General features: G+C 46.1%; 1 protein-coding gene across 1 annotated transcript in view; it reads right to left on the reverse strand.

The window, feature by feature from the left end:
- Nucleotides 1-8,747: 8,747 nt before the first annotated feature.
- Nucleotides 8,748-24,753, reverse strand: part of LOC140207923 (uncharacterized) — a 28,105-nt gene continuing 12,099 nt past the window's right edge. Inside the window, exon 4 of the mRNA XM_072276462.1 lies at nt 8,748-9,864. Coding sequence (XP_072132563.1) covers nt 8,890-9,864 — 975 coding nt within the window. The 3' untranslated portion in view covers nt 8,748-8,889. The remainder of the gene's footprint in view (nt 9,865-24,753) is intronic.

Consider the following 24,753-nt stretch of genomic DNA (forward strand, 5'->3'; position numbering starts at 1 on the left):
GGGTCGTTTCTAGTTATAACCTATCAATGCTAGGTTATACCTTTCTGAATGCAGTGAGACAGTACAGTGAAAGTGGATTTTGTTATTCTTGCATTGTTCACCGAGGGTTTGAGTGGAAGAATTCCGACTCGAGCTTACAGCTATACGGAACACTGGCTAAACAGACTGAGAGCAATGGGTGCAATCCTGGTTGCCACGCCATGGGAAGGATTTTGTAAGAACTGAGAGATGGTGGATCAAATTCACCAGATTGTTTACTGGACTGTGGGGAAGGGGGTAAACTATAAGGAGAAGTTTGGTTGTCTGAAATAGAAAATAAAGTGAAGGGTCCTTGTAAAAGTGTATAAAATTATGAGGGGGTATATATTGTACTGATAGCCAACAACTTTGTCTTTTCCTACGTCAACAGTGGCTAAAACTACAGGCGCATGCATACACAGATCTGAAGGCACTCTTTTATCGCCCAGTGCTGCGTGGTTATGTCTACAGCAGACGTGCTGGATGCAGGTGATAATAAAATCATGGAAACGTGTCTAGACAACCCTTGGTTAACAAAGATAGCGAGGGACACGGGCTGTATTATGGCTCTGGGGATTGGCATAGGTCGCCATAGTCGGGCTGGGGCAGAATCTCTGCAATATTTTTCCCCACTGCAATCTACAAGAAGGTAGCTCTGTCACAGCGCTGACCGCAGCGAATCTCCAGTGCCAGTGTAAAAGTCATTGCGATGACTCCACCTTTACCCGAGTTACCCTGCGGCCGAATGAGCCCTGAGTGTCAACGCAGCTGTCAAACGCAACGAGTGAATGAAATCAACTGAGCGATCGGATACCGGGATTGTTGATGACGTCACGGCTGTCAAGGACGCTTCTGCACGGAAATGATTTTGAGTGTTATTTTATTCCAAGTCAATTCAATAGCGAGGCGCATTATACTTGAACACACAAAACCCAGGTGTACATCGCGACCCAATGACGGATGCCCGCTGCGGAGAATTAGTAGTTAATTCGACCTTTAGGAACATGTGCTTTGATTTACCTGTGTTTTTTAAGCAAAATTAAAAACAAGGTCCAAGGAGATGTTAACACCAGCAGCATTTCTTCTCTAAACTTAGCCTGGGTCGCTGTATAAATGCAGGTGTTCGTGCAGGAGCTCAGATACATGAGCATGTAGCCGGCTTCAGTGGCGACATATGCAGGGTCGGTGTAATCACCGTCGTAATGCGCGGTTCCTGCGAGTCGGGTGGTGAGAAATCTCACGGCGGCCGTCAGCCACAACAGAATGAAACTGCCGGACACACTAAAGAGTAAAATGATGGATTTCCGGCGGCCTTCCATCTCCGGATCCTTCTGTGTTTGACTGCTCTGACCGCGCAGTCCGCGGCGCACTTTACTGGCTAATAAAATGCGCCTCACTGTCAGACAGTTAAACAGGGTTATCAGAACAAAAGGTAATATAACCGTTAAAATACTCTGCAGAAAGGAGAATGCGACTCCCACAAGAGACGTTCTGAACCACGAGCTCGGCTGAGAGCCCCACTGAATACCGTTAACTACACGCACAGGTTAATACTCAAATAGAAACGGAACGCTCTGTAAATGAAACACGAGCCGCACGGTTATAATGCCGGCAACAGCTGTTCTCACTGTGCAATATTTCGCTTTCAGTTTCTGATAACAGATCGCTACAAACCGATCGACTGTGAACAGGACAGTGTACCAGACCGAGGTTTGCAGGCTGGTCGACATGAAATACAGAACCACCTTACAATCGAATGTGCAAGACAGGAAGGAGATTGGAAACTGCTACATAACAATATGATACCCGATTACACAGAACACCATCACCAGGAGATCTGCCATTGCCATGGCAACCATGTAGTGGGATATACATTTGGAAAGACCGCAATTCCCTCGGAAGAGGACCACCTTTGCCAATCGGTTCGCTAGGGAAAGAGCCAGAAATTGTGAGTTACAGACAGGGCGAGGAGAAGCATTCTTTGAGTCCAATGTAAATATGCTATTCGGACAGTGATCAACATAATTGCCGGGGAAGTATATTTCAAGAGAGATTAAAAACTCCTCATTCAGTAAACTAAAACGGTTTGCAGCCGAACGCCACATTTGCTCCTGGTTAAGTTGCCGGTGACGTGCTCCCGATGTCACATTGGCGATGTAATCGATAGGGGGCAGCACTGCTGCTCATTCGCCATCGCAACCCAGAAAAATAGGGGTGATCACCATCTTCTCCCGTACCTCCCTTGCGCCCTACATTCCCTACCCGTGCGACCATCATTTCAATGTCTCTTACCCTCGAAGCCCCATTCAGACACCAGCCGTAGGGATTGAGAGCCGTGACAGAGCTGTAGGAGAGTCGGCTGATGTGCTGCCGACAGATTCCACTCAACAGAACTCTCATTATTATTGAGCCTGTACTGGCCTGGAGTAAGTGAGGCCGTGCTCACTGTCGGTCATCGGCCCATGCTGAAACCGATGCACTCGTTCCCTCCGTTTAATCAATGAATGAGCGCAGGGCCCGGTGAACTGAATCGGACTTCACTGACTTGTCCAGTGTCGCCTGTACACAAACTAACTGAAATTCAATAGTTTAAGAAAAATCGATCAATAAATAAGCCCTTCCACTTGGATCTATCTGCCCTTTTGATCGCATTCGTTATCATCTTGCAGTTGCAATAGGGACAAATTGTTTCAAATCCCTAGCTGAAAACCTCATGCTTGTGATAGCTGTATTTATTATAATTCCCAACTCTTACGGATAAGGCATATTATCAAAGGTTTGATCGGAAAGCCTAAAGTGGCGGGGAGAGAGATAGAGATGAAGGAAAGCAAAATTTATACTGAAACTCCGCTCTCTGTCCAATTATGACCGATTGGAAGGGGCCGTGTTCAGCGGTAGTTGGTGCAATCCACAATTGGTACTCTTTTACTGTTCCTTCAAAAAATGGCATGTCACAAGATTTATTTCAAACCGGAACAATACGTGGTATCGAATTTACACCTGGCAGCGGAGAGGATAGATTTCTCTGAATTTTAGCAGCATCGTCCGGGGTGAAATTTGGGCGGACGGGGTGTGCGGGGTGCGGCAGTGAATGTGATCCACCGGAGACGAGCATCTCAGCAGCAGTAGTCTGCCGTGTCTCCGGGCTGGATTGGTTTCGCCGGTACACGACACCCAGTGAAATGACTGTTAATCGAAGACCGTCCCTAACACTTCAGACAGAGAATAATTTCAATGTGTCGACTTACCCGGAACACCGACAGCTGCGAGAATAGGGCAAAATACGGTCCTTACATGCCGGATTGTTGGGAGAGCCATTTTTCTAGTATTGTACAAAATTTGCCGCACCCCTAGCGCTAAATGCCACTCGCGCTCTGAGGTCGCTGTCTTTTTATACATTAATCTGTCCCCCGATAAAAAAAACAACAGCAACAAAGGTTGCACAATGACTCATTTAGTTACAGTCAGTTAACAAACAACAGCGCCGTGTCTAACCCTGTGTTCTCTCGGCACCACAGAGAATACTTGAAGCTCAGTCCTCAAAATCGTCCAGCAAACTAGACAATCAGAAAGTTTTTAAAGCTTACTGAATGCTTTGCTTCGACATCGGCTATTCAAGGGTTTCCCAACAGGTTTTATGCCATGGGCCAAACCCCTTCGGCAAGGGCTCTGTAGACCCAGATTAGGAACCCCAGAGGGACCTTGATGAATGTGAATAAGGTCTCAATCAATGACGGCGCATATTATGGATCATCATTGGCTCCTCATTTCCATCAGCAGAATCGGAATCATCCTTACTATCTCTGGTAAATGTCGTGAAATGTGTTACTTTGCCACAGTATTACAGAGCAATGCGTCCACAAATATTACTATAATGAAGTTACCCTAAAAAATAAATAAACAAGACGGGTAGCGCAAAGAGAAAGCAGAATAGTGACGTGGCTTATATGGGTGCAAGAATCGTTTGGAAAGCTGACGACTGAGGGGAAGGAGTTTAGCTGCGACATGAGGAGGCTTGGTGAGCATTTCGGAGATACTGACGGCAGCCCCCTGGCCATTAAGCTAGCCGCGGGCAAAGATGAGAACAGGAAATATGGGGAGGTGTTTAATTTGGGGGTGTGTGCCCATCTTGATGCCATTAGTCAGGAACCTGGGAGAGAAAACTAGGAACGGGATGTGTTCAGGGAAATGCACAACAGCAATGTAGGCATTGTTTGGGAGCTCCTGCTTGAAGATCAAGGTGGGGTTGTTCCTCCGAAGCAGGGACAGGATGGTAAGGTGAAGGAGTCGTGGCTGCGACGAGATGTGGAATATCCATTCCTGAGGAAGAAAGAAGCATACTTAAGGCTTAAGGCTAAACGGTCAGAAAGGGCTCTAGAGAGTTACAAGGTCGCCAAGAAGGAGACAAATAACGGATGTAAGAGCTAGGAAGGGCTGAAAAATACCGTGTCGAGTAGTAAGGCTGATCTTCCCTGTTTGTTGTCCATTCCGGTCCTTTCTACACGTTTATGAAGAACAGGACGGTAACAGCGCTATTGAATGCTTTGCTTCAACATCGAACATTCAAGGGTTTACCAACAGGTTTTATGCCATGGATCAAACCCCTTCGGCAAGGGCTCCGTAGACCCAGATTAGGAACCCCAGAGGGACCTTGATGAATGTGAGGTCAGGGTGAACGGGCTGATATGCTGGAAAATGTCCAGGTTTAGAAAGAAGAGGCGTTGGACATTTTGAGCAGCATCCGGATAGATAGGTTCCTGGGACCGAACGGACTGTACCACAGATTACTGCTGCACGCGAGGGGGGAAGAGATTGCTTCGGCTTTGCCGTCCTCACTGCTCGCATGAATAGGACCAAAGGTTTAGATGGTGTGAGGAGGTGGCATATTTTGCCCAGGAAAGTTAATCTCCACAACATCGCCCATCAGTGAATTAACCCAGGGAATGACGGATCAATTAATCTTAATTCATTGATGGGCGATGTTGGGGAGATTTTCTGGAGATACGGTTTAGGAATTCCACGATTCTCGGCTCATTAATGTGTAATTAGATCTTGGACCTCCTCACTAATCGTCCCCACACGGTGAAACTACGAAGTTGTGCATTAACACCCAACCCTAAACACAGGGGCCCCGCAGTTGTGTGCACAGAGCCCACGCCTCTACTCTCGCTCTTCACCTGCGACTGCACTCCCGCTCTTGCTGCAAACTCAGTCATTACAGTCGCAGATGTCGCAACAGTGATTGGACTAATCACAAAGACTAATGAGCCTGCATATAGAGAGGATGAACTTCAAATTTCCACTCAACATTAAAAAGAGAATGGAAATGGTAATTGACTCAAAAGTGTTAGAGGTCTCGAGCAAGCCTCACTATTCCTAAATGGTGAGCAATGAAGAGTGTCTTCAGGCTCAAGTTGTTGGGGAGAAATATTGCCGAGGACCTCTCTTGGCCCATCAACTCAACCTCGCTAGCAGCGAAGCCACAACCATGACTATACTACCCCAGGTGCTTAGGCGAGCTAATCATTCTAAAATAGCTGGCCAACTTTAATCGATGTGCGATAGAGAGCATACAGACATACGGAAAGACAATGCTATACTCTAGCTGGAGCAAAATACAACTCCAGATGCTTATAACAACATTAAAGACCCATCCTGGGGTGTATGGGGTGTCAGGGAGGGGTAGCACCTCTCGTGGGGGAACATGTCCTGTCCTTTTCAAGGCGGGTTTTCCACCTTTGGTCACCACCTGGCACTCAGATCTCACCTGTGCCTCTTCGTAGCTGTTTGCATGCGATAGCGGCCACACCCCGGGAAACAGTTTCGACAAGCCCGCTAAACCAGGTGAGGGTAGCCGACGGGTCTCAAACCCTCGGTGAGACAGGGAGATGTTTATCCCAGCATGTGAAGACATACTCCGATGGATTGAGCGGACGAGACCAATGGAAGGTCCAACAGTCAGAAGGGTGGTCTCTGCAAGCATCGTGGAACGTGTAGAGCAGGACAAGACACAGAAGATGTCCTGGTCATCCACTGCACTAGTCCCATCTCCAGCCGTCTCGGTTCTGTCTTGCCGCTGGATCCAGATGGGAATTGGGAAGAGAGAGTGAGGCTGACGCTGCGCAACTCTCCCTCACTTAAATCCAAATCATGCGCTAGTCTCGACACCACCAATGGTGTCGAGGTCCTCATCGACATCGACGATGGACGAACAAGAAGACCCATCCGATCCCGGATTCTGTCTGTTCAATCACCTGCTATCTGGTAGGAGATATAGAATCACCTTCGCCAGGACTGTAGACTGAAGTAACGTCTTGTCGAATACTGCTACACCCTGGCTTGCCAACGGCCTTTGGGTGATATAAACGACCGAAATCACTTGTGGATGTCAGAAAAGTTATTTTCAATGAAGCCGTGCAGCATGCATTGCAATATCCGTTTTGCCCGGTCTGGAGTTTCACACAGTTTAGTTCTCAGCAATGACAATAAAGTTCTATTCTAGTCTAATCATTTGCAGAAGCGCAGTCTGGTTAGGGATAGACAACAGGGCTTTCAGAATAGCAGGACATGTCTCATGAACTTGATTGCATTCCTTGATGAAGTTACAAGATGAATTGATGAAAACAGAGACCTGGATGTGTACATGGATTTTAGCAAGGCATTTTCAAGTCGCCCAACGGGAAGCTCATTCAGAAAGTCAAGTGGCGTGAATTCCAGGGCACCTTGCCTGTGTGGATTCAGAATTGGTTAGGCTACAGCAGGCAGAGGGTGTGGAGGCCTTCATTAGAGGGAGGAAGGAGTTCAACAACCGTGAGATAATTTATTAGATCTGTAAATCTCTGCTGAATCCGTACGTGCTGTATATTATTCAGTTCTGGTCGTCACATTGTAGGAAGGATGTCGAAGTGTTAGAGATGGAGCACAGAAGATTTACCTAGTGACGCTTATTATGAAGAGAGGTTGAGCGAGTTAGGGTTTTATTTTCCTTTTGAAGAACAGGATTATGAACTGTGACTTTAGAAAGGTGTATCAGAAGAAAAGAGACAGGAATCGATTGTACAGCAAGAGATAGTGTATATTTAGCAGGCATAAATGGCAGATACAGGGAGGCATAAGTTTATGGAGTTGGGCGAAAAGTATAGTGGTGATGGCAGAGGCATTTCTTTTATACAGTGCGCGGTGGGTACGCTTAACGCTCTGTCACTGTTGGTGTAGGGGATATATACCTTAGGGACATTCCACAGTCTTTCTGATGGGCACATAGATGAATGGGAAATTGTGGGCGAAATAGGAGAAAAAAAGGTCATATTGACCTTGGAGTAGGCTAAAACGTGGCCCCAACCGAGTGTGTCGAAGTGCCCACAATGCCATGCTGCTGTATGCATTATTCCCTCATGTATTCCTGAAACGTTCAAGATGTGTTTTCGTGATCTCTCCCGACTCACCCTCCATTCATCTCTGCTCGTCATGCATCTTAATCTCAGCCGGTGGTCATTTTGTGATGGGAATCCTACCATCGCGTCCCATTCCCCCTTCCTCCATCTTCGAGTTTATCACAGCCCCACCTTCACCGTCCTGTCACTCCTGATCCCCTGCACCCCGTTATTGCCCGTCCTCCTACTTTGAGTGAGTCAGTGTCCCACGTCACTGTCCTCTCACTCCTTACTCCGTCCCCTTACTCTTGAAACACTCCACACTCTGTCCCCTCATCCTCCTCTGTCGCTGCCCTTCTCATACTAGTGGGCAGTCATTTATTGCTGGGTACCAATGCCAATCCTTCTCCCAGTATCATAGAGTGAGTTGCACCCTGACGTTCACCGTCCACTCAGTCCTCTCCCTGTTCACTCAGTCTCAACTACCCGAAACCCACTTACCTTTCCTCCGCTTTCCTCTATCCCCACCGTCCGTCTAACCTTCTCCCGGCAGCCATTTTGTGACAAGGAGTGGCGCCCTCGCACCCACTTATCCACCAATAAGTGAGTCACTCTCCACGCTCAGCGCAGTGTCACTTTCCTTCCCACCCCATCATTTACAAACCCCAACCAACCTCGATCCTCACACCACCTCGATGTTGTGCATCTTACGCTGGTTGACTGACATCTTGTGATGCTAATTTTCACCCCTATTCCCAGCATTCCATCCCTCTTTCATCCAGCCCCTACTTGTCCCATCAGTCCAGACTCTCTCCACTCTCTGTCCCCTTGCCTTCACTCCCTCCATCCATCCCGTCCTGGGTGGCCAACATATTCTGTTGTGCACGCACAACTTACTTCTGTCATTAAGTGAGTCACTCCCACTCTGTCCGTGGCAATGTTCAACTCTCCTAACCATCAACCCAGACTGCATCCCCGACTCCTCGATCCCCCTTCTCCCCTCGTCCACACCCCCACCAATAGCCCTTGAATGCGTCCATCTTATACTTGCCAGCGGCCATTCACCCATCTTTCCTCCACTATTGAGAAAGTCCCTCACACACCCTCACCGTCCTGTCCCTCATCTCACCGTCCCATCACTCCCTTCCCTTCCTGTCCTTGCCCCGCCCTTGTCTTATCTATTTCGGCCACCATTTAGTGACAGGAACATTCGTGAGTGCTGAGCGAGTTTACTTTGCCATGCTCAACGTCTGATCAGTCCACTCCTTGTCCCATCATTCTTCTTCCTCCCAAACCCTTCATTCCTTCACCCCAAAAGCCCCTCTGCACGTATTTATCAGTATATATGTGTGCACTAAAGATATATATATTTATTCATGGAGTAATTTCTTACAATTAAATTATATAGGGCCTATATTAAGCTGCTAGCCGAAGTGAGTTACATAAAGTTAGATGACTGAGTGAATAGCTTCCCACATTCACAGCAGGTGAACGGCCTCTACCCAGTGTGAACTTGCTGGTGTATCTGTAGGTTAGATGTCTGAGTGAATCCCTTCCCACAGTCCGAGCAGGTGAACGGCCTCTCTCCAGTGTGAACTGACTGGTGTCTCAGCAGGTGAGATGTCTGAGTGAATCCCTTCCCACAGTGCGAGCAGGTGAATGGCCTCTCTCCAGTGTGAACTGACTGGTGTCTCCGTAGGTGAGATGATTTAGTAAATCCCTTCCCACAGTCTGAGCAGGTGAATGGCCGCTCTCCAGTGTGAACTCGCTGGTGTACCTTCAGTTGGGATGAGCAAGTGAATCCCTTCCCACAGTCTGAGCAGGTGAACGGACTCTCCCCAGTGTGAAGTGACTTGTGTCCCAGCAGTTCGGATGACCGAGTGAATCCCTTTCCACAGTCTGAGCAGGTGAACGGCCTCTCTCCAGTGTGAACTCGCTGATGTACCTTCAGTTGGGATAACTGTGTAAATCCCTTCCCGCAGTCTGAGCAGGTGAACGGCCTCTCCCCAGTGTGAACTGAATTGTGTACCAGTAGGTCAGATGACCGAATAAATCCCTTCCCACAGTCTGAGCAGGTGAATGGCCTCTCTCCACTGTGAACTCGCTGGTGTGCCACCAGGGTGTGTGACTGAGTGAATCCCTTCCCACAGTCTGAGCAATTGAACGGTCTCTCTCCAGTGTGAACTCGCTGGTGTACCTTCAGGTCAGATGAGCAAGTGAAACCCTTCCCGCAGTCTGAGCAGGTGAATGGCCGCTCCCCGGTGTGAAATCGCTGATGTCCCTTCAGTTTAGATGAGCAAGTAAATCCCTTCCCACAGACTGAGCAGGTGAATGGCCACTCCCTGGTGTGAACTCGCTGGTGTGCCATTAGGGTGGATGACTGAGTGAATCCCTTCCCACAGTCTGAGCAGATGAATGGCCTCTCCTTAGTGTGAACTCGCTGGTGAGCCATTAGGTCAGATGACCGAGTGAATCCTTCCCTACAAATTCAGCAGATGAGCAGCCTCTGCCTAGTGTGAACTGACTGGTGTGTCCAGAGGTGGGATGACTGACTGAATCCCTTCTCACCCACATAACAGGTGAATGGCCTTGTCCCACTGTCAATCTGCTGGTGTACCTTTAGTTGGTATGACTGAGTGAATCCATTCCCACTGTCTGAGCAGATGAATGGGTTCCTCCCTGTGTAAAACGATGGGCGTGCCAATCGGTTAGATGATCGAGTGAATCCCTCCCCACAATCTGAGCAGGAAGGATGATCGAGTGAATCCCTTGCTCCACTTCTTAAATATCCGGACAGAGACAGCAAAATTGGCATGTTAGGTTCGAGATTTCCGTAATCAAATTCCTTTTCATTTTTAACCTGTAAAAAGATTTACAAAATCCATCATTTCAGACAACATTTCAGATGAGATCACTTGAGTTGTCATCCCCTCGGTATCTATCTCCAAGCACCTTAAAACTATGCCCCCTCGTGTTAGCCATCTCAGCCCTGGAAATGCACCTCTGCAATCCACACGATCAATGCCCCTCATCATCTTATACACCTAAAAAAGGCTCTAAACATAAACAAGGAAATTATACATTGCTTTGAGGATTTGCTAGAAGTATACAAAATTATGAGGGTATAGATAGGGAAAATGCAAGCAGCTTTTTGCACTGAGGTTGGGTGGGATGACAACCAGAGGTCATGGGTAAGTGGGGAAGGTGAAAATTTAATGGGAACATGTGGAAACGCACTTTACTGAAATGCTCGTGACAGTGTGGAATGAGATGTCAGCACAAGTGGTGATATGACCTCGGTTTCACCATTTCAAAGAGGTTTTGATGGGAGCCTGGATGGTGGGGGTATAGAGGGCGATGGTCCCGGTGCAAGTAGTTGTATTAGACAACTTGAATGTTTTTTCAGCATTGACTAAATGGGCTAAATAGCCTGTTTCCGTACTGAACTTCCCCCATGTTTCCATGACAGAGAAGCTGGACAAACTTGTTTGGAAGGGAAAAGGTAGGAGTGATAACGGAGCAGCAATGGCTGGAGTTTCTGGGAGTAATTCGGGAGGTGAGTGATTGATACATCCTAAAGAAGTGGAAGCATTGGAAAGGCAGGAGGACACAACCGTGGCTGAAATGAGAAGCCAAAGCCAACAGAAAAGCCAAAGTGAGGGCAAAATATGGAGGAAAAACTATTCGGAAGCTTTTAGAAACCAACAGATGGCTAAAAAAAAAAGTCAGATGAGCTCTGGGTGTGGAATTATGACATTACAGTCATTAATGAGTCTTGTTAGCACCCAGCAGCCTGAGGCATTTGGAGGAACAAAATATCCAGGGCCTCAATATCTTTTGAAAACCAAGGTTCCCTGCACCAGTTACCTTTCAGCTTTTATTTTGGCAGGCACACACAAACTCTACACACTTAAAATTTCATTTCTGAAGGCCTCCCATTTACCAAGTACTCCTTTGCCAAAAAACAGCCTGTCCCAAACCACACTTGTCAGATCATTTCTGATACCATCGAAATTGAACTTTCTTCATTTTAGAATCTCAACCTGTGCTCCAGACCTCTATTTTTCTATCTTTACTTTGAATTTCATGGCATTATGATCACTAATTTCTGCCACCAGCCCTGGATCATTTCCTAACAGCTCATTGCACACTTCTACATCGGTAACTCTACGTACTGATTAAGGGCACATTTGACAAACTCTACCCCATCTAGACCTTTTACAGTATGGGAGTCCCAGTCAATATATGGAAAGTTAAAATCACTTACTGAGTCAAACTTTGCTTCTTGGCATGGTCTGCAATCTCTCTACAAATTTGTTCCTCTAAATCCTTCAGACTGTTGCGTGCAACCAAGTCCCAATAATGGCTACAATATCATAATTCCCTGTCCTGAGCTTATCTGGCTTTCCTATGATGCTTCTTGCATTGTGATACACACAGCTCAGCACATTCATTGCACCATGCTCAGCCATTTGATTGCTGGCTCTATCTGAGGTCTGAGCAACATCTGACTGGTGTCAAGAAAACAAACTCTCCCTCATTGTCACAAAAACAAAGGAGCTGATTGTGAACGACAGGAGGAATGGAGACAGGCTAACCCCTATTGGCATCAATGGATCTGGGGTTGAGAGGGTGAACAGCAACATCACCAAGGATCTCACATAGTCTCTACATACCGGCTGTGTTGTGAAAAAAGCACAACAGCACCTCTTTCACCTCAGATGGTTGAAGAAGTTTGGGATGGAGCCCCAGATCCTAAGAACTTTCGACAGGGACACAATTGAGAGCATCCTGACTGGATGCATCACTGCCTGGTATGGGATCTGTACTTCCCTTAATCGCAGAAACCTGCAGAGAGTGGTGCAGACAGCCCAGAGCACCTGTAGATGTGAACTTCCCACTATTCAGGACATTTACAGTAACAGATGTGGAAAAAGGGCCCAAAGGATATTGGGGACCCGAATCACCACAACCACAAACTGTTCCTGCTGCTACCATCCAGGGAACGGTACCACAGCAAAAGGACAAACAGGCTCCGGGACATCATCTTCTACCAGGCCATCAGACTGATTAATTGATTTCTCTGTTACATTGACTGTCCTATGTACAAACTATTTATTATAAATTATTATAAATTACTATAAATTACACATTGCACATTTAGACGGAGGCATAACGTAAAGATTTCTACTGATGTATATGAAGGATGTATGTAATAAAGTCAATTCAATTCAATTCAATTCACCCTCTCCACTATCTGTTCTGTCATTCTGTCTCCCATTCTCCCTGCAACTTATTTTAACCACATCACTCCCCCACACTAACTCTAGGAAGCCTTACCACTAGGATATTAGTCCCCTCTTGTTCTGTTCCCCTAAACACCAAATCCCCTATCAACCTTTCGACTTTTCTCTGCCAGGTTATTCACCCGCCCCCGCAACAGTTTCTAAAGTGAGCCACAAGAGTACTCTGCGATGGCTATTTAAACGCATTCCACTTCCTGACTCTCACTCAGTTTCCTGTGTCCTACACCTTGGGTGTAACTCACGTCTCTTCATGTCATATATATCACCCCTTCTAACTCCTGCATGATCCGGAATTCATCCATTTCAAGTTCCATCTCCTTAAAGTGCAGGGTTACAAGCTGCAGCTGGATGCACATCTTGTAGGTGTGGGCATCAGGGACACTGGAGGTCTCCCCACATTCCCACCAATGTCCATAAGACCAAAGCACCATAAGACAAAGGAGCAGAAGTCAGCCATTCGGCCCATTGAGTCTGCTCCGCCATTTTATCATGAGATGAGCCATTCTCCCATTTAGCCTCACTCCCCCACCTTCTCACCATAACCTTTGATGCCCTGGCTACACAGATACCTGTCAATCTCTGCCTTAAATACGCCCAATGACTTGGTCTCCACTGCTGCCCGTGGCAACAAATTCCATAGATTCACCACCCTCTGACTAAAAAAATTCCTCGCATTCCTGTTCTGAATGGGCACCCTTCAATCCTTATGCCCTCTTGTACTAGACTCCCCCATCATGGGAAACAACTTTGCCACATCCACTCTGTCCAAGCCTTCCAACATTTGAAATGTTTCTATGAGGTCTCCCCTCATTCTTCTAAACTCCAAGGAATACAGTCCAAGAGCGGACAAACGTTCCTCATTTGTTAACCCTCTCATTCCCGGAATCATTCTAGTGAATCTTCTCTGTACCCTCTCCAACGTCAGCACATCTTTTCTTAAATAAGGAGACCAAAAGTGCCCGCAGTATTCCAAGTGAGGTCTCACCAATGTCTTACAGAGCCTCAACATCACATCCCTGCTCCTATACTCTATTCCTCTAGAAATGAATGCCAACATTGCATTCGCCATCTTCACCACCGACTCAACCTGGAGGTTAACCTTAAGGGTATCCTGTACGAGGACTCCCAAATCCCGTTACATCTCAGAACTTTGAATTCTTTCCCCATTTAAATAATAGTCTGCCCGTTTATCTTTTTCTACCAAAGTGCATAACCATACACTTTCCAACATTGTACTTCATTTACCACTTCTCTGCCCATTCTTCCAATCTATCCAAGTCTCTCTGCAGACTTTCCATTTCCTCAGCACTACCAGCCCCTCCACCTATCTTCGTATCGTCAGCAAACTTAGCCACAAAGCCATCTATTCCATATTCCAAATCATTGATGTACAATGTAAAATGAAGCGGCCCCAACACGGACGCATGTGGAACACCACTGGTAACCAGCAGCCAGCCAGAATAGGATCCCTTTATTCCCACTCTCTGTTTCCTGCCAATCAGCCAACGCTCTATCCACGTATGTAACTTTCCTGTAATTCCATGGGCTCTTATCTTGTTAAGTAACCTCATGTGTGGCACCTTGTCAAAGGCCTTCTGAAAATCCAAATATACAACATCCACTGCATCTTCCTTGTCTAGCCTACTGGTAATTTCCTCAAAAAATTGTAATAGGTTTGTCAGGCATGATTTTCCTTTAAGGAATCCATGCTGAGTTCTGCCTATTTTGTCATATCCCTCCAAGTACACTGTAACCTTATCCTTGACAATTGACTCCAACAACTTCCCAACCACCGACGTCAAACTAACAGGTCTATAATTTCCTTTTTGCTTCCTTGCCCCCTTCTTAAATAGCAGAGTGACATTTGCAATCTTCCAGTCCTCCAGAACCATGCCAGGATCTATCAACTTTTGAAAGATCATCGATAATGCCTCCGCAATCTCCACAGCTACTTCCTTCAGAACACAAGGGTGCATTCCATCTGGTCCGGGAGATTTATCTATCTTTAGACTATTCAGCTTCCTGAGTACTTTCTCTGTCGTAATTGTGACTGCGCACACTTCTCTTCCCTGCCACCCTTGAGTGTCCGGTATACTGCTGATGTCTTCCTCAGTGAAGACTGATGCAAAATACTCTTTCAGTTCCCCTGCCATCTCCTTATTTTCCATTACAATTTCTCCAGCATCATTTTCTATCAGTCCTATATCTACTCTCACCTGTCTTTTACTCATTATGTACTTGAAAATGCTTAGTATCCTCTTTGATATTATTTTCTAGCTTCCTTTCATAGTTTATCTTTTCCCTCTTAATGACCTTCTCAGTGTCCTTTTGTAAGGTTTTAAAAACTTCCCAATCCTCTGTCTTCCCACTAATTTTTGCTTCATTGTATGCCCTCTCCTTTGCTTTAACTTTGTCTTTGACTTCTCTTGTCAACCACAGTTGCATCCTTCCTCCATTCAAAAATGTCTTCTTTTTTGGAATATACCTGTCTTGCACCTTCCTCACTTCTCGCATAAACTCCAGCCACTGCTGCTCTGCCATCTTTCCCGCCAGTGTCTCTTTCCAGTCAACTTTGGCCAGTTCCTCTCTCATGCCACTGTAATTTCCTTTACTCCACTGAAATACCAACACATCAGATTTCGGCTTCTCTTTTTCAAATTTCACAGTGAACTCAATCATGTTATGATCACTGTCTCTTAAGGGTTCCTTCACTTCAATCTCTCTAATCACCTCCGGTTCATTACACAATACCCAATCCAGTACAGCCGATCCCCTAGTGGGCTCAACAACAAGCTCTAAAAAGCCATCTCGCAGACATTCTACAAATTCTCTCTCTTGAGATCCAGTGCCGACCTGATTTTCCCTATCCACTCGCAGGTTAAAATCTCCCACAATTATCATAACACTGCCCTCCTGACAAGCCTTTTCCATTTCCTGTTGTAATTTGTAGTCCACATCACTGTAGCTGTTTGGAGGCCTGTATATAACTGCCATCAGGGTCCTTTTACCCCTGCGATTTCTTAGCTCAACCCAAAAAGATTTTGCACCTTCCGATCATATATCACCTCTTTCTAACGATTTAATATCAGTTCTTACCAATAAAGCCACGCCTCCCCGTCTGCCTACCTTCCTATCCTTCCGATACACCGTGTATCCTTGGACGTTCAGCTCCCAGAGACATGCATCCTTTAGCCAGGTCTCAGTGATGGCCACAATATCATACCTGCCAATCTGTAGCTGTATGACAAGATCATCCACCTTATTCCTTATGCTGCGTGCATTTAAGTATAAACCTTAAGACCAATATTTGGTACTTTTCGCTTTGATTTCATTGCAACTTTATTGCACTGCAACTCATCCCAATGGCTACAAATTTGCCCCATCACCTACCTGTCTTTCCTGACATCTTTACTGCTCACTATCTGAGATTTATTTCTGTTTTCCCCTTCCTCCGCTCTGTCATACCGGTTCTCATCCCCCTGCCAAATTAGATTAAACCCTCCCTAACAGCTCTATTAAAATGTCCCCTCTAATTTGTAACAACCAATGTGCACATAAATCTTGGACTGTGCATTTTTCACCCAGTGACAACATGTGCACACTGAATTTTATATGGAGAGGTATTCATTTTAATAGCAAGCAAATCACTGTCGATAGGAACTTTGATCTCCTCTGGGTTCGATTGAGTTCATCTGCACTCTCAGACAACCTATGTAGCAGGCCTGTAATGGGTAATGAAGGATTTTCTCACCAGAGCTTTTGCACATTGTCCATATGTGGCTTTCTTGCTAAATTACACTTAAAAATGTCGGATTTCCAAATATCACTCCATTCCTTCCCAGTTACAAATTCTCCAGCAACTTTTGCTTCACCGCAATACACACAGTTAACACCAGTTTCTGTATTGTACGTAAATATTTCCCCTGAACCCTCCACCGAATGACTGACAGTGGTGAACTCATTGATAGTACAGTAATGTCAATGAATATAAAGGGAAGCGCAGTAGACTGTCTCATTGGAGTCTAGCACATTTGTGATGTGAAAGCTCTTTGATACCCAGACAAAGGTGTTTGATATCATTATCTTCACAGAGTGAATGGATCAAAACATGTTCTCACGGGTAGAAAAGTCCAGAACAAGAGGAGGTGAAACAAGCAACACACACAAAATGCTGGAGGAACTCAGCAGGCCAGGCAGCATCTATGGCAAAGTGTACTAATGCTGAATTCCGGCATTTTGTGTGTGTTGCTTGCATTTCCAGCATCTGCAGAATGTCTCTTGTTTGTGATTGGAGGTAAAATAAAGGTGATTATCAGAACTGGCGATGTAAAAGATTTTGTTCCCTTTCTCCGAGTTCCTAACCCTTTGATAGCTGGAGCTCAGCTCTGTCTGAGGGATCCATCGGCTCCCATTCCCTCATCAGCCTAAGTTCCCCGGGTTCCGTGCAGGGATCGTGGGGGTGAGAGAGAGAGAGAAGAGAACAGGGCTATCCCGGGATCGCGGGGCACAGTTTCCGGAGTCACAGCAATTGCCCCTCAGTCGGTAGAGAAAACGGGCGCACGGAGAAACACTCACCGGCAGCGACATCCGAGGCCTTTTGTGTACTGCGCATGCGTGATATTCGGGACCATCCGCAACCCTGACGCCTGCGCATTCGATCGGTGCTTCTGCGACGGCGGAAATTGTTACGCAGAGTTTTCAAGTTAATCACAGAGCCATTGAAAGTTTCCTCAAGCACCGGTTCAATTACATACCTCAGTGTTTTTTTTTTGTGCAGAAAACTCATCACCTCTTTTAACGCAGAAAGCAGCTCCCATAAAACAATACACTTAATATAAGCAAACTTTCCGCGTGTTTAATGCCAAAGTAGAACGTTCTTACAAATGCAGATATAAAACACAAGAGATTCTGCTGTTGCTGGAGATTTAGACACATACACACAAAATGCTGGAGGAACTCTGCAGTTCAGGCAGCAACTAAGCAGAGGAGTACACAGCCAATGCATGCTGAAGGGGCTCGGCCTAAACGTTGTCTATTTGTTCCTCTCCACCCTGGCTGCCTGATCTGTTGATTTCCACCAGTATTTTGCAGAAATTAACTACTTTTTTTTTGATCAACCAGTTTCCAAATGTTTTTGATCTTTCATTTGTAGCCACATCCAGCTGATCTGATTCCTTTTCTTCCTCCTCCTTGTAAACTCTCGGACGCATCTCTTTCTGGAGCCCCAGATCTCTGAGTCAGGCTGGCAACTCTTTGGTTTCTGACTCTGCTCCATCGAGATTCACTCTCTAGTCTGCTGTCAGACTTTAGCAGTGCAATGCAACAACCCAGCTGTCTATAGCACAGTCGTTTGAAATTAGTGAAAATGACCCCAAAACGTTGAAAAGAGCAGGGAAGAAGGAGTTTAACCACCTTAGTCCAGAGCCCTGAAGAACGCCAAAACCACAGTGAACTCATTGTCTTATTCAGCCTGGTGAAAATCATGCAGGAAATTCATGCAGGTGTATAAGATGATGAGAAGCATTGGTCGCGTGGATAGCCAGAGGCTTTTCCCAGGGCTGAAATAGATAACACGAGGGACATGGTTTTAAGGTGCTTGGAAGTAGGTACAGATGAGATGTCAGAGCTAAGTTTTTTAAACAAAGAGTAGTGTGTGCGTGGAATGCACTGCCAGCGACGGTGGTAGAGGCGGATACAATAGGGTATTTTAAGAGACTCTTAGATGGGTACTTGGAGCTTAGGAAAATAGAGGGCAATGCGGTAGGGTAATTCTAGGCAGTTTCTAGAGTAAGTTACATGGTCGGCACAATATTGTGGGCCGAAGGGTCTGTAATGTGCTGTAAATTTCCATGATTCCATTAAATTCACGGGAAATTTCCTACCGCACGGAGTGGTGACTAGTTGCAACCTGTCGTCACAGGGAGAGTGAGAGGGGAACGGCAGGGATAGATATTGATACACTGATATGGAACAGAAACATGGCCAGGGACCAGATGGGCCGAGTGGCCTTTCTAGTGTACATTGTGAGTGTGGTAGAGAGAGTAAGTACCTGAAACACGGGATTTGATACAGAACTGATTTATCTTTCACAGACCCTCAATATTAAACACCAGTCTAGTTTAAGGCTAACATCAGCAGAACAGACTCCTCCAATGCTCAGTGACCAGGGTTCAGGTCTTGGTGCGATGAGCAGCCGCAAGAACTGCAGAATCTGACAGTAACAGTCCCTCATGAACCTGCAGCTGCCTTCAGTCACCGTGATGGTTAAACATTTAACACAGAACTGATCTGAACTTCCTCCCTGATGTGAAGTTGCTGGTGTTGCAGCAGCTGGGATGATTGAGTAAAACTCTTTGCTCACTCCGGACAGAAATGTGGCCTCTATTTATAGTGAACTCACCGGAGCATCACAAGGTGGGTTAACTGAATGAGTCTCTTCGCACACACGGAGCAGGTGAACGGCCGCTTCCCAGTGCGAAGCTGCTGGTGTATCTGCGATGGCCGACTAAATCTCTTCCAAAATGAGAGCCAGTGAATGACGTCACACTGCTATCAACGTCATGGCAATGTATCCAATCAGATAACGGACATGAACACGTGATCGGGCTCTCCTTGTAGCGAGTGGGGCGCTGTTTTCTCCAGCATCTCCGCCTCCACATTCAAGGATCGGCGGCATTCAAGCGCTGGTGAACTGAGAGATACAGCGGAACGAACGGGCTGTTGTGTTTGTGATTCCCATACACAAATCCTTTGACTTTTCTACACTGTTAAAAGTATACAAAGCACGCCAGTGAGTGAAGGACAACATTTCAACTTAGAAAATTTCAGTCTCCATGGTTATTTCTGATAAAAACAATTTCACAGCTGAAAACATTTCGGAGGAACAAGAAACACACATACAAATGCTGGTTGAACGCAGCAGGACAGGCAGCATCTCTAGGAAGAGGTATAGTCTCGTTTCGGGTCGAGACCCTTCGTCAGAACTAACTGAAAGAAGAGATAGTAAGAAATTTGAAATTGGAGGGGGAGGGGGAGATCCGAAATAACAGGAGAAGACAGGAGGGGAGGGGTGAATCAAAGAGCTGGAAAGTTGATTGGCAAAAGGGATACGAGGCTGGAGAAGGGAGAGGATCAGGGGACGGGAAGCCTGGGGAGAGAGAAGCGGGAGGGGAGCCCGGAGGGTGGGAAGCAGGCAAGGAGTTATAGTGAGAGAGACAGAGGGAGAAAAGAGAGAGAGAGAACAATGGGGGGAAATAACAAATATATTTTAAAAATAAATAAGGGATGGGGTATGAAAGGGAAGAGTAGCATGAACGTAAGTTAGAGGGGTCAATATACATGCCATAGGGTTGGAGGCTACCCAGACGGAATATAAGGTGTTGTTCCTGCAACCTGAGTATGGCTTCATCTTGGCAGTAGAGGAGGCCGTGGATAGACATATCAGAATGGGAATGGGACGTGGAATTAAAATGTGTGGCCACTGGAATAACAAGACCCTTCTTGGGCCTGCAGGTTGTCCCAGTCGGTGTTGTAGGGACCGGTGCTCGGAGCCCAGTTGTTCCCAAACTGTGTCAACAATTTGGCTCAGGGACCAAGTCAACATTCCCCAGTCTGTTATTGACAAAAAAAATGTACATTTATATCGTGAAAATGACACCAACTGTATATTGGATCCTGAGAGTTTCGGGAGTTTGGATAAATTAAATGAGGGTGTCTGTGGGTTTTTGTTTCCCGGGGTATGTTTCCACGTCCTGATATCGATGGAGTGAAGCGGGAGTTCAGAGCCGACACAGCGGGGTCCGATACAGGTCAGACGGGGTAAGTTACAGGCGAAACTCCGCTCCGGGACCATCAGCACCGGAGCATTTAGAGTAACGCCGCAGTAATTCGGGTCAGAGAGAATATTAAATAAAACCAACACGGGAACTTTCTGATCCGATCCCCTGACAGAGTGTGAAGGAACCGCGGCGAAGAGTAGTTGCGGAATTTAAAATAAGCGAGCCGAGCCGGGCCCGTGAGGACGGAAGCCGAGGAGGAGATCGATGCCTGCGAACGGGGGAAGTAAATCTGCAACGAGCTTTGGAAATTGTCCGTGGACAAAGTCGGAGACAGCGGGGCTGAGCGGTACCAGACAGTGTGAACAGATGTGACTGGATCGCGGGAATCACTGTCGCTGAGAAAGTTGCCGAGGTTTTCTCGGCTTTGCATATCAGTCAGAAACCTGATGGACAGAGATTTACACTGATTTTCCAAAGCGTTCCCGGCCTCCTTCCCGAATCCTGCTCTCCGTGCAGCGCCCCGGACCGTAACGTTTCTCCCAGCATCGGCACCTTTGAGGCGCCGGCGATCCCCGCCTTCCGCGTTTTAAACCTCCGGGAATGAGCTGCTCTCCATTTCCAGCATCTCCCTGCCCCGAGACCCACGGAGCGGACAGACAGTAACTCACTCGCTCTCTCTGTTGTTTCCCAGTGAATTTAGTGGCGATGGTGATCCTGTCCCGGGGAAAGTGCGGCCTCTCCACCCGCACCACTCGCTACCTGGTGGCCACGGCAGCGGCGGATCTGCTGACCATCGTGTTTGCGGTGATATTGTGGCGGGTCGGTTATTATTACTTCCCCGGGACTTTCCTGGACATCACCCCCGTGTGCAGTGTGATCTCTATCCTGGGAGACGCAGCCAGAGAAAGTTCTGCCTGGTTCACCGTCACTTTTACTTTTGATCGGTTTGTCGCCATTTGTTGCCAGAAGTGGAAAATAAAATATTGCACCGGAAAACTGCGGCTGTGGTTCTGACAGAAAGCGGCGTTCTGCTCTGTTTTAATAATGTGCCCTTCGTCTTTATATATCGTCCTGTGAAAGTGATTGACAATATACCCTGGGACTGTATTGAAATACCGGGCTACTATACGGATCCCGGGTGGGTGGGATATGACCGGCTTTCTTCCGTCCTCACGCCATTACTCCTGTTCGTGTTAATACTGTTCAACGCCCTGACAGTCAGACACATTTTAGTGACTAGTCGTGTCCGTAAGGGGCTGAGGGGTCAGAGCAAGGCGGAGAACCGCAGTGACCCGGAGATGGAGAGCAGGAGGAGGTCTGTGATCTTACTTCTCACCATCTCCGGAAGCTTCAAAATCCTGTGGTCAGTAAAAGTTTCTGAATTCCTTTATAACACAATTGCCGGACTGGACCATGATAATTCCAATGATTCGGTATACAATTTTCAACACACCGGAGACATGCTGATGATATTAAGTTGTCGCACAAACACGTTTATTTATGGGGTAACTCAGTCCAAGTTCAGAGAGCAGTTCATCAGCGCAGCGAAATATCCGCTCACGTCAATTATTCAACTAATTAATAAACAAAATACTGTAACTAAGCTCTTCTCAGAGGGGCTTGCGGTGATTTCCATCTTAACATTGCAGAACTGACACTGGAGAACATGGCAGCTGGGAAAATAAAACTGGTTTAGAGCCCAAGAGTGACACAAGACAGGAAAATACACATTCACACCTTCAGCCCGCGACATCCACCTCCTATCAATTGCTGAACTCACCCTATCTTTTATGTTTATTTCCCCGCCATATTCCGGCTCCTGTCACCGCCACAACCCTCTCGGTAATGATAAAGCGGGAGAGGATCCGGGGACATTCAAGTCCTAATCGGCAAAGCTGCATCTTATTTGATACTTTAGTCTTTTGCATCAGAATGAAATGAAACAGCGAGTCATCAGTCTGCACGAACCTCGCACTTGTCCATATTAGATAAACCTGCCATGGAAAAATGATTAATACTACAAATCTTCTGATTTGGTTCATAATTGTGCAAATTTCAATGCAGCAACTAAATGCTTGCTCTGCTTCAAGGAAAAATGTCACCTCACTTCCTGATTTTTTCATAAATTTCCATCCGTTCAAACTGCACGTTGAATCCCCCGTATTCTCCGCAGCACAATCGCATCTTTAATGTTAATTTATTGTTTCTCGGTTAAAACTGGTAAACATGAGGTATGGACATAGACAAAAATCTTATTTCTCAATTGCGATGAATTTTTGGCCTATTCTAGCGGTGTTTATTATTGTCCTGCAGCTCAAATTATTTAATGTTATAGTGTACTGATTTTGGGATGATACCACTCGTATATGTTATAAATGGGACAATTGTTTATGTATCGCAGACTTCCATTTTCCTCTTTGCAGTCGGCATATTTCAGGTGTTTTTCACTTACTGATTTCTGTGTGTTGTGTGCGTCGGATTGGCGATACCAATCAAGTAAATTGTCTTTGCGTGTTTATCCTGTGATATTATATCCGGACGGGGATAATGTATTGCCCTATCTCTAATACTGGATCGGTCGTAATATAATTGTCAGACTCCGATTTAAAACTGGATCAGGCGTATATTTATAATAACCTGTAGTATCTTTAATGAGTTTGCATCTTCAAGCGAGATTCTGGTGAATGATGCTTGCCACTGTGTAAGCAAACCGATTAAATTGTTGTTGCATCCTGTAATGTGTTGGATAGTTTCAAACAGCATATTCTGTTTTACAGCCGGAGAGAGGCACAACACGGGAAAATACACTTCGTCTTGAATTCGTTAGTTTTTTTTTCACATGTGCATTTCTGTTATTTTTGTGTCAGCCGCCTGGTCCTATATTGTCACAATGAGCCAATCAGTTTCTGGGAAGAGATCTCCAACTTTTATCCTGGCGTCGGATGCTTCATGTTGACATCTCGTCTGCTCAGATGGTGGGGATCTCATCCATGGACAACTATGATGCTGTCCAAGTTGCATGCCGTCTTGGACAATGTCTCCCATCCACTACATAATGGACTAGTTGGGCACAAGAGTAAATTCAGCCAGAGACTCATTCCACCGAGATGCAACATAGGAAGTCATTCCTGCCTGTGGCCTTCAAACTTTACAACTCCTCCCTTGGCAGGTCAGACACCCTGAGTCAATAGACTGGTCCTGGACTTATTTCCTGGCATAATTTAGATAAAACTATTTCATTATTTATGGTTTTATATTACTATATTTATACTCTATTCTTGGTTGCTGCAACTGTAACAAAACCCAATTTCCCTCGGGATCAATAAAGTATGACTATGACTATTATGCTCATCCAGTGGTTAATCTTTCTTCTACAGCAGAGTTTCCCAACCTATTTTAGCCCTTTTAGTGCTGCGAGTCAGGTGGAAATGTCAAGCACCCTGGTTGCTAATTTATGCATCCCCAACAATGTCTGTTAGGTCGGTATGGTCGGATGAGATTGCCGAATGTCAGATGCGTTGTGACCACGAATGCTCAAGGCCTGCAGTGCTAGGCTTCTTCCTGTGTCCCAGTGCCACATCCTTTTTTGTAAGTGCCTGCTCTACTAACGGTCGGTCAGGTCTGGTGTCTCAAGTTAGAGGCAGCTTACTGCCCCACCAAGAATCTTCAACGCCCCCCCCCCCCTGGGCGAGTGTTATTTGTTCCTAAAACCATTTTAGGACATGTATCTGCCCGCAGAGGGAATAACTGATCTATTGTGATAATTTCTTCATCTTTCTGGGTTGAGCTTTTCAGTTCAGAATAGCACATGCTCGCAGCGTGTTGAATCCTGTTTTCGTTGATGCAAATATATCAAAAATGCAAATATGCAAATATTTTTGACTATTTTTAATATCTTTAATATTTAATATGTGTAATCCAGGCAGTGTGAAGCACAGAATCAAATATCGCTGTGATGATTGTACGTTCTAGTACCAATTGTTTGGCGACAGAGTAGTATAAAGTATCCTTAGAAGAGTTACTGTGAGTGGGACAGAGGGAATGAAACTCCTTCAAAACTGTGAGTGTGCAGCTCCCTCAACATCTTGCTCCCGCCTCTCTCCATAGTGTGATCACTTTATCTGTCACGCCCTTTCCTCCCTACCCTTCACCCTCTTCTCACTCCTCAGCACACCGTCCTCTCTGCTTCACTCCTCCGTCTTCTCTTACTCTCCCTTTCCTCCTCTCCCCTCTTATCCTAATACACCCACTCCCACTTCCTCACCTCCCTCTCTCACT

The sequence above is a fragment of the Mobula birostris genome, chromosome 13 (genome assembly GCF_030028105.1).
Source record: "Mobula birostris isolate sMobBir1 chromosome 13, sMobBir1.hap1, whole genome shotgun sequence".
Lineage (NCBI taxonomy): Eukaryota > Metazoa > Chordata > Chondrichthyes > Myliobatiformes > Myliobatidae > Mobula > Mobula birostris.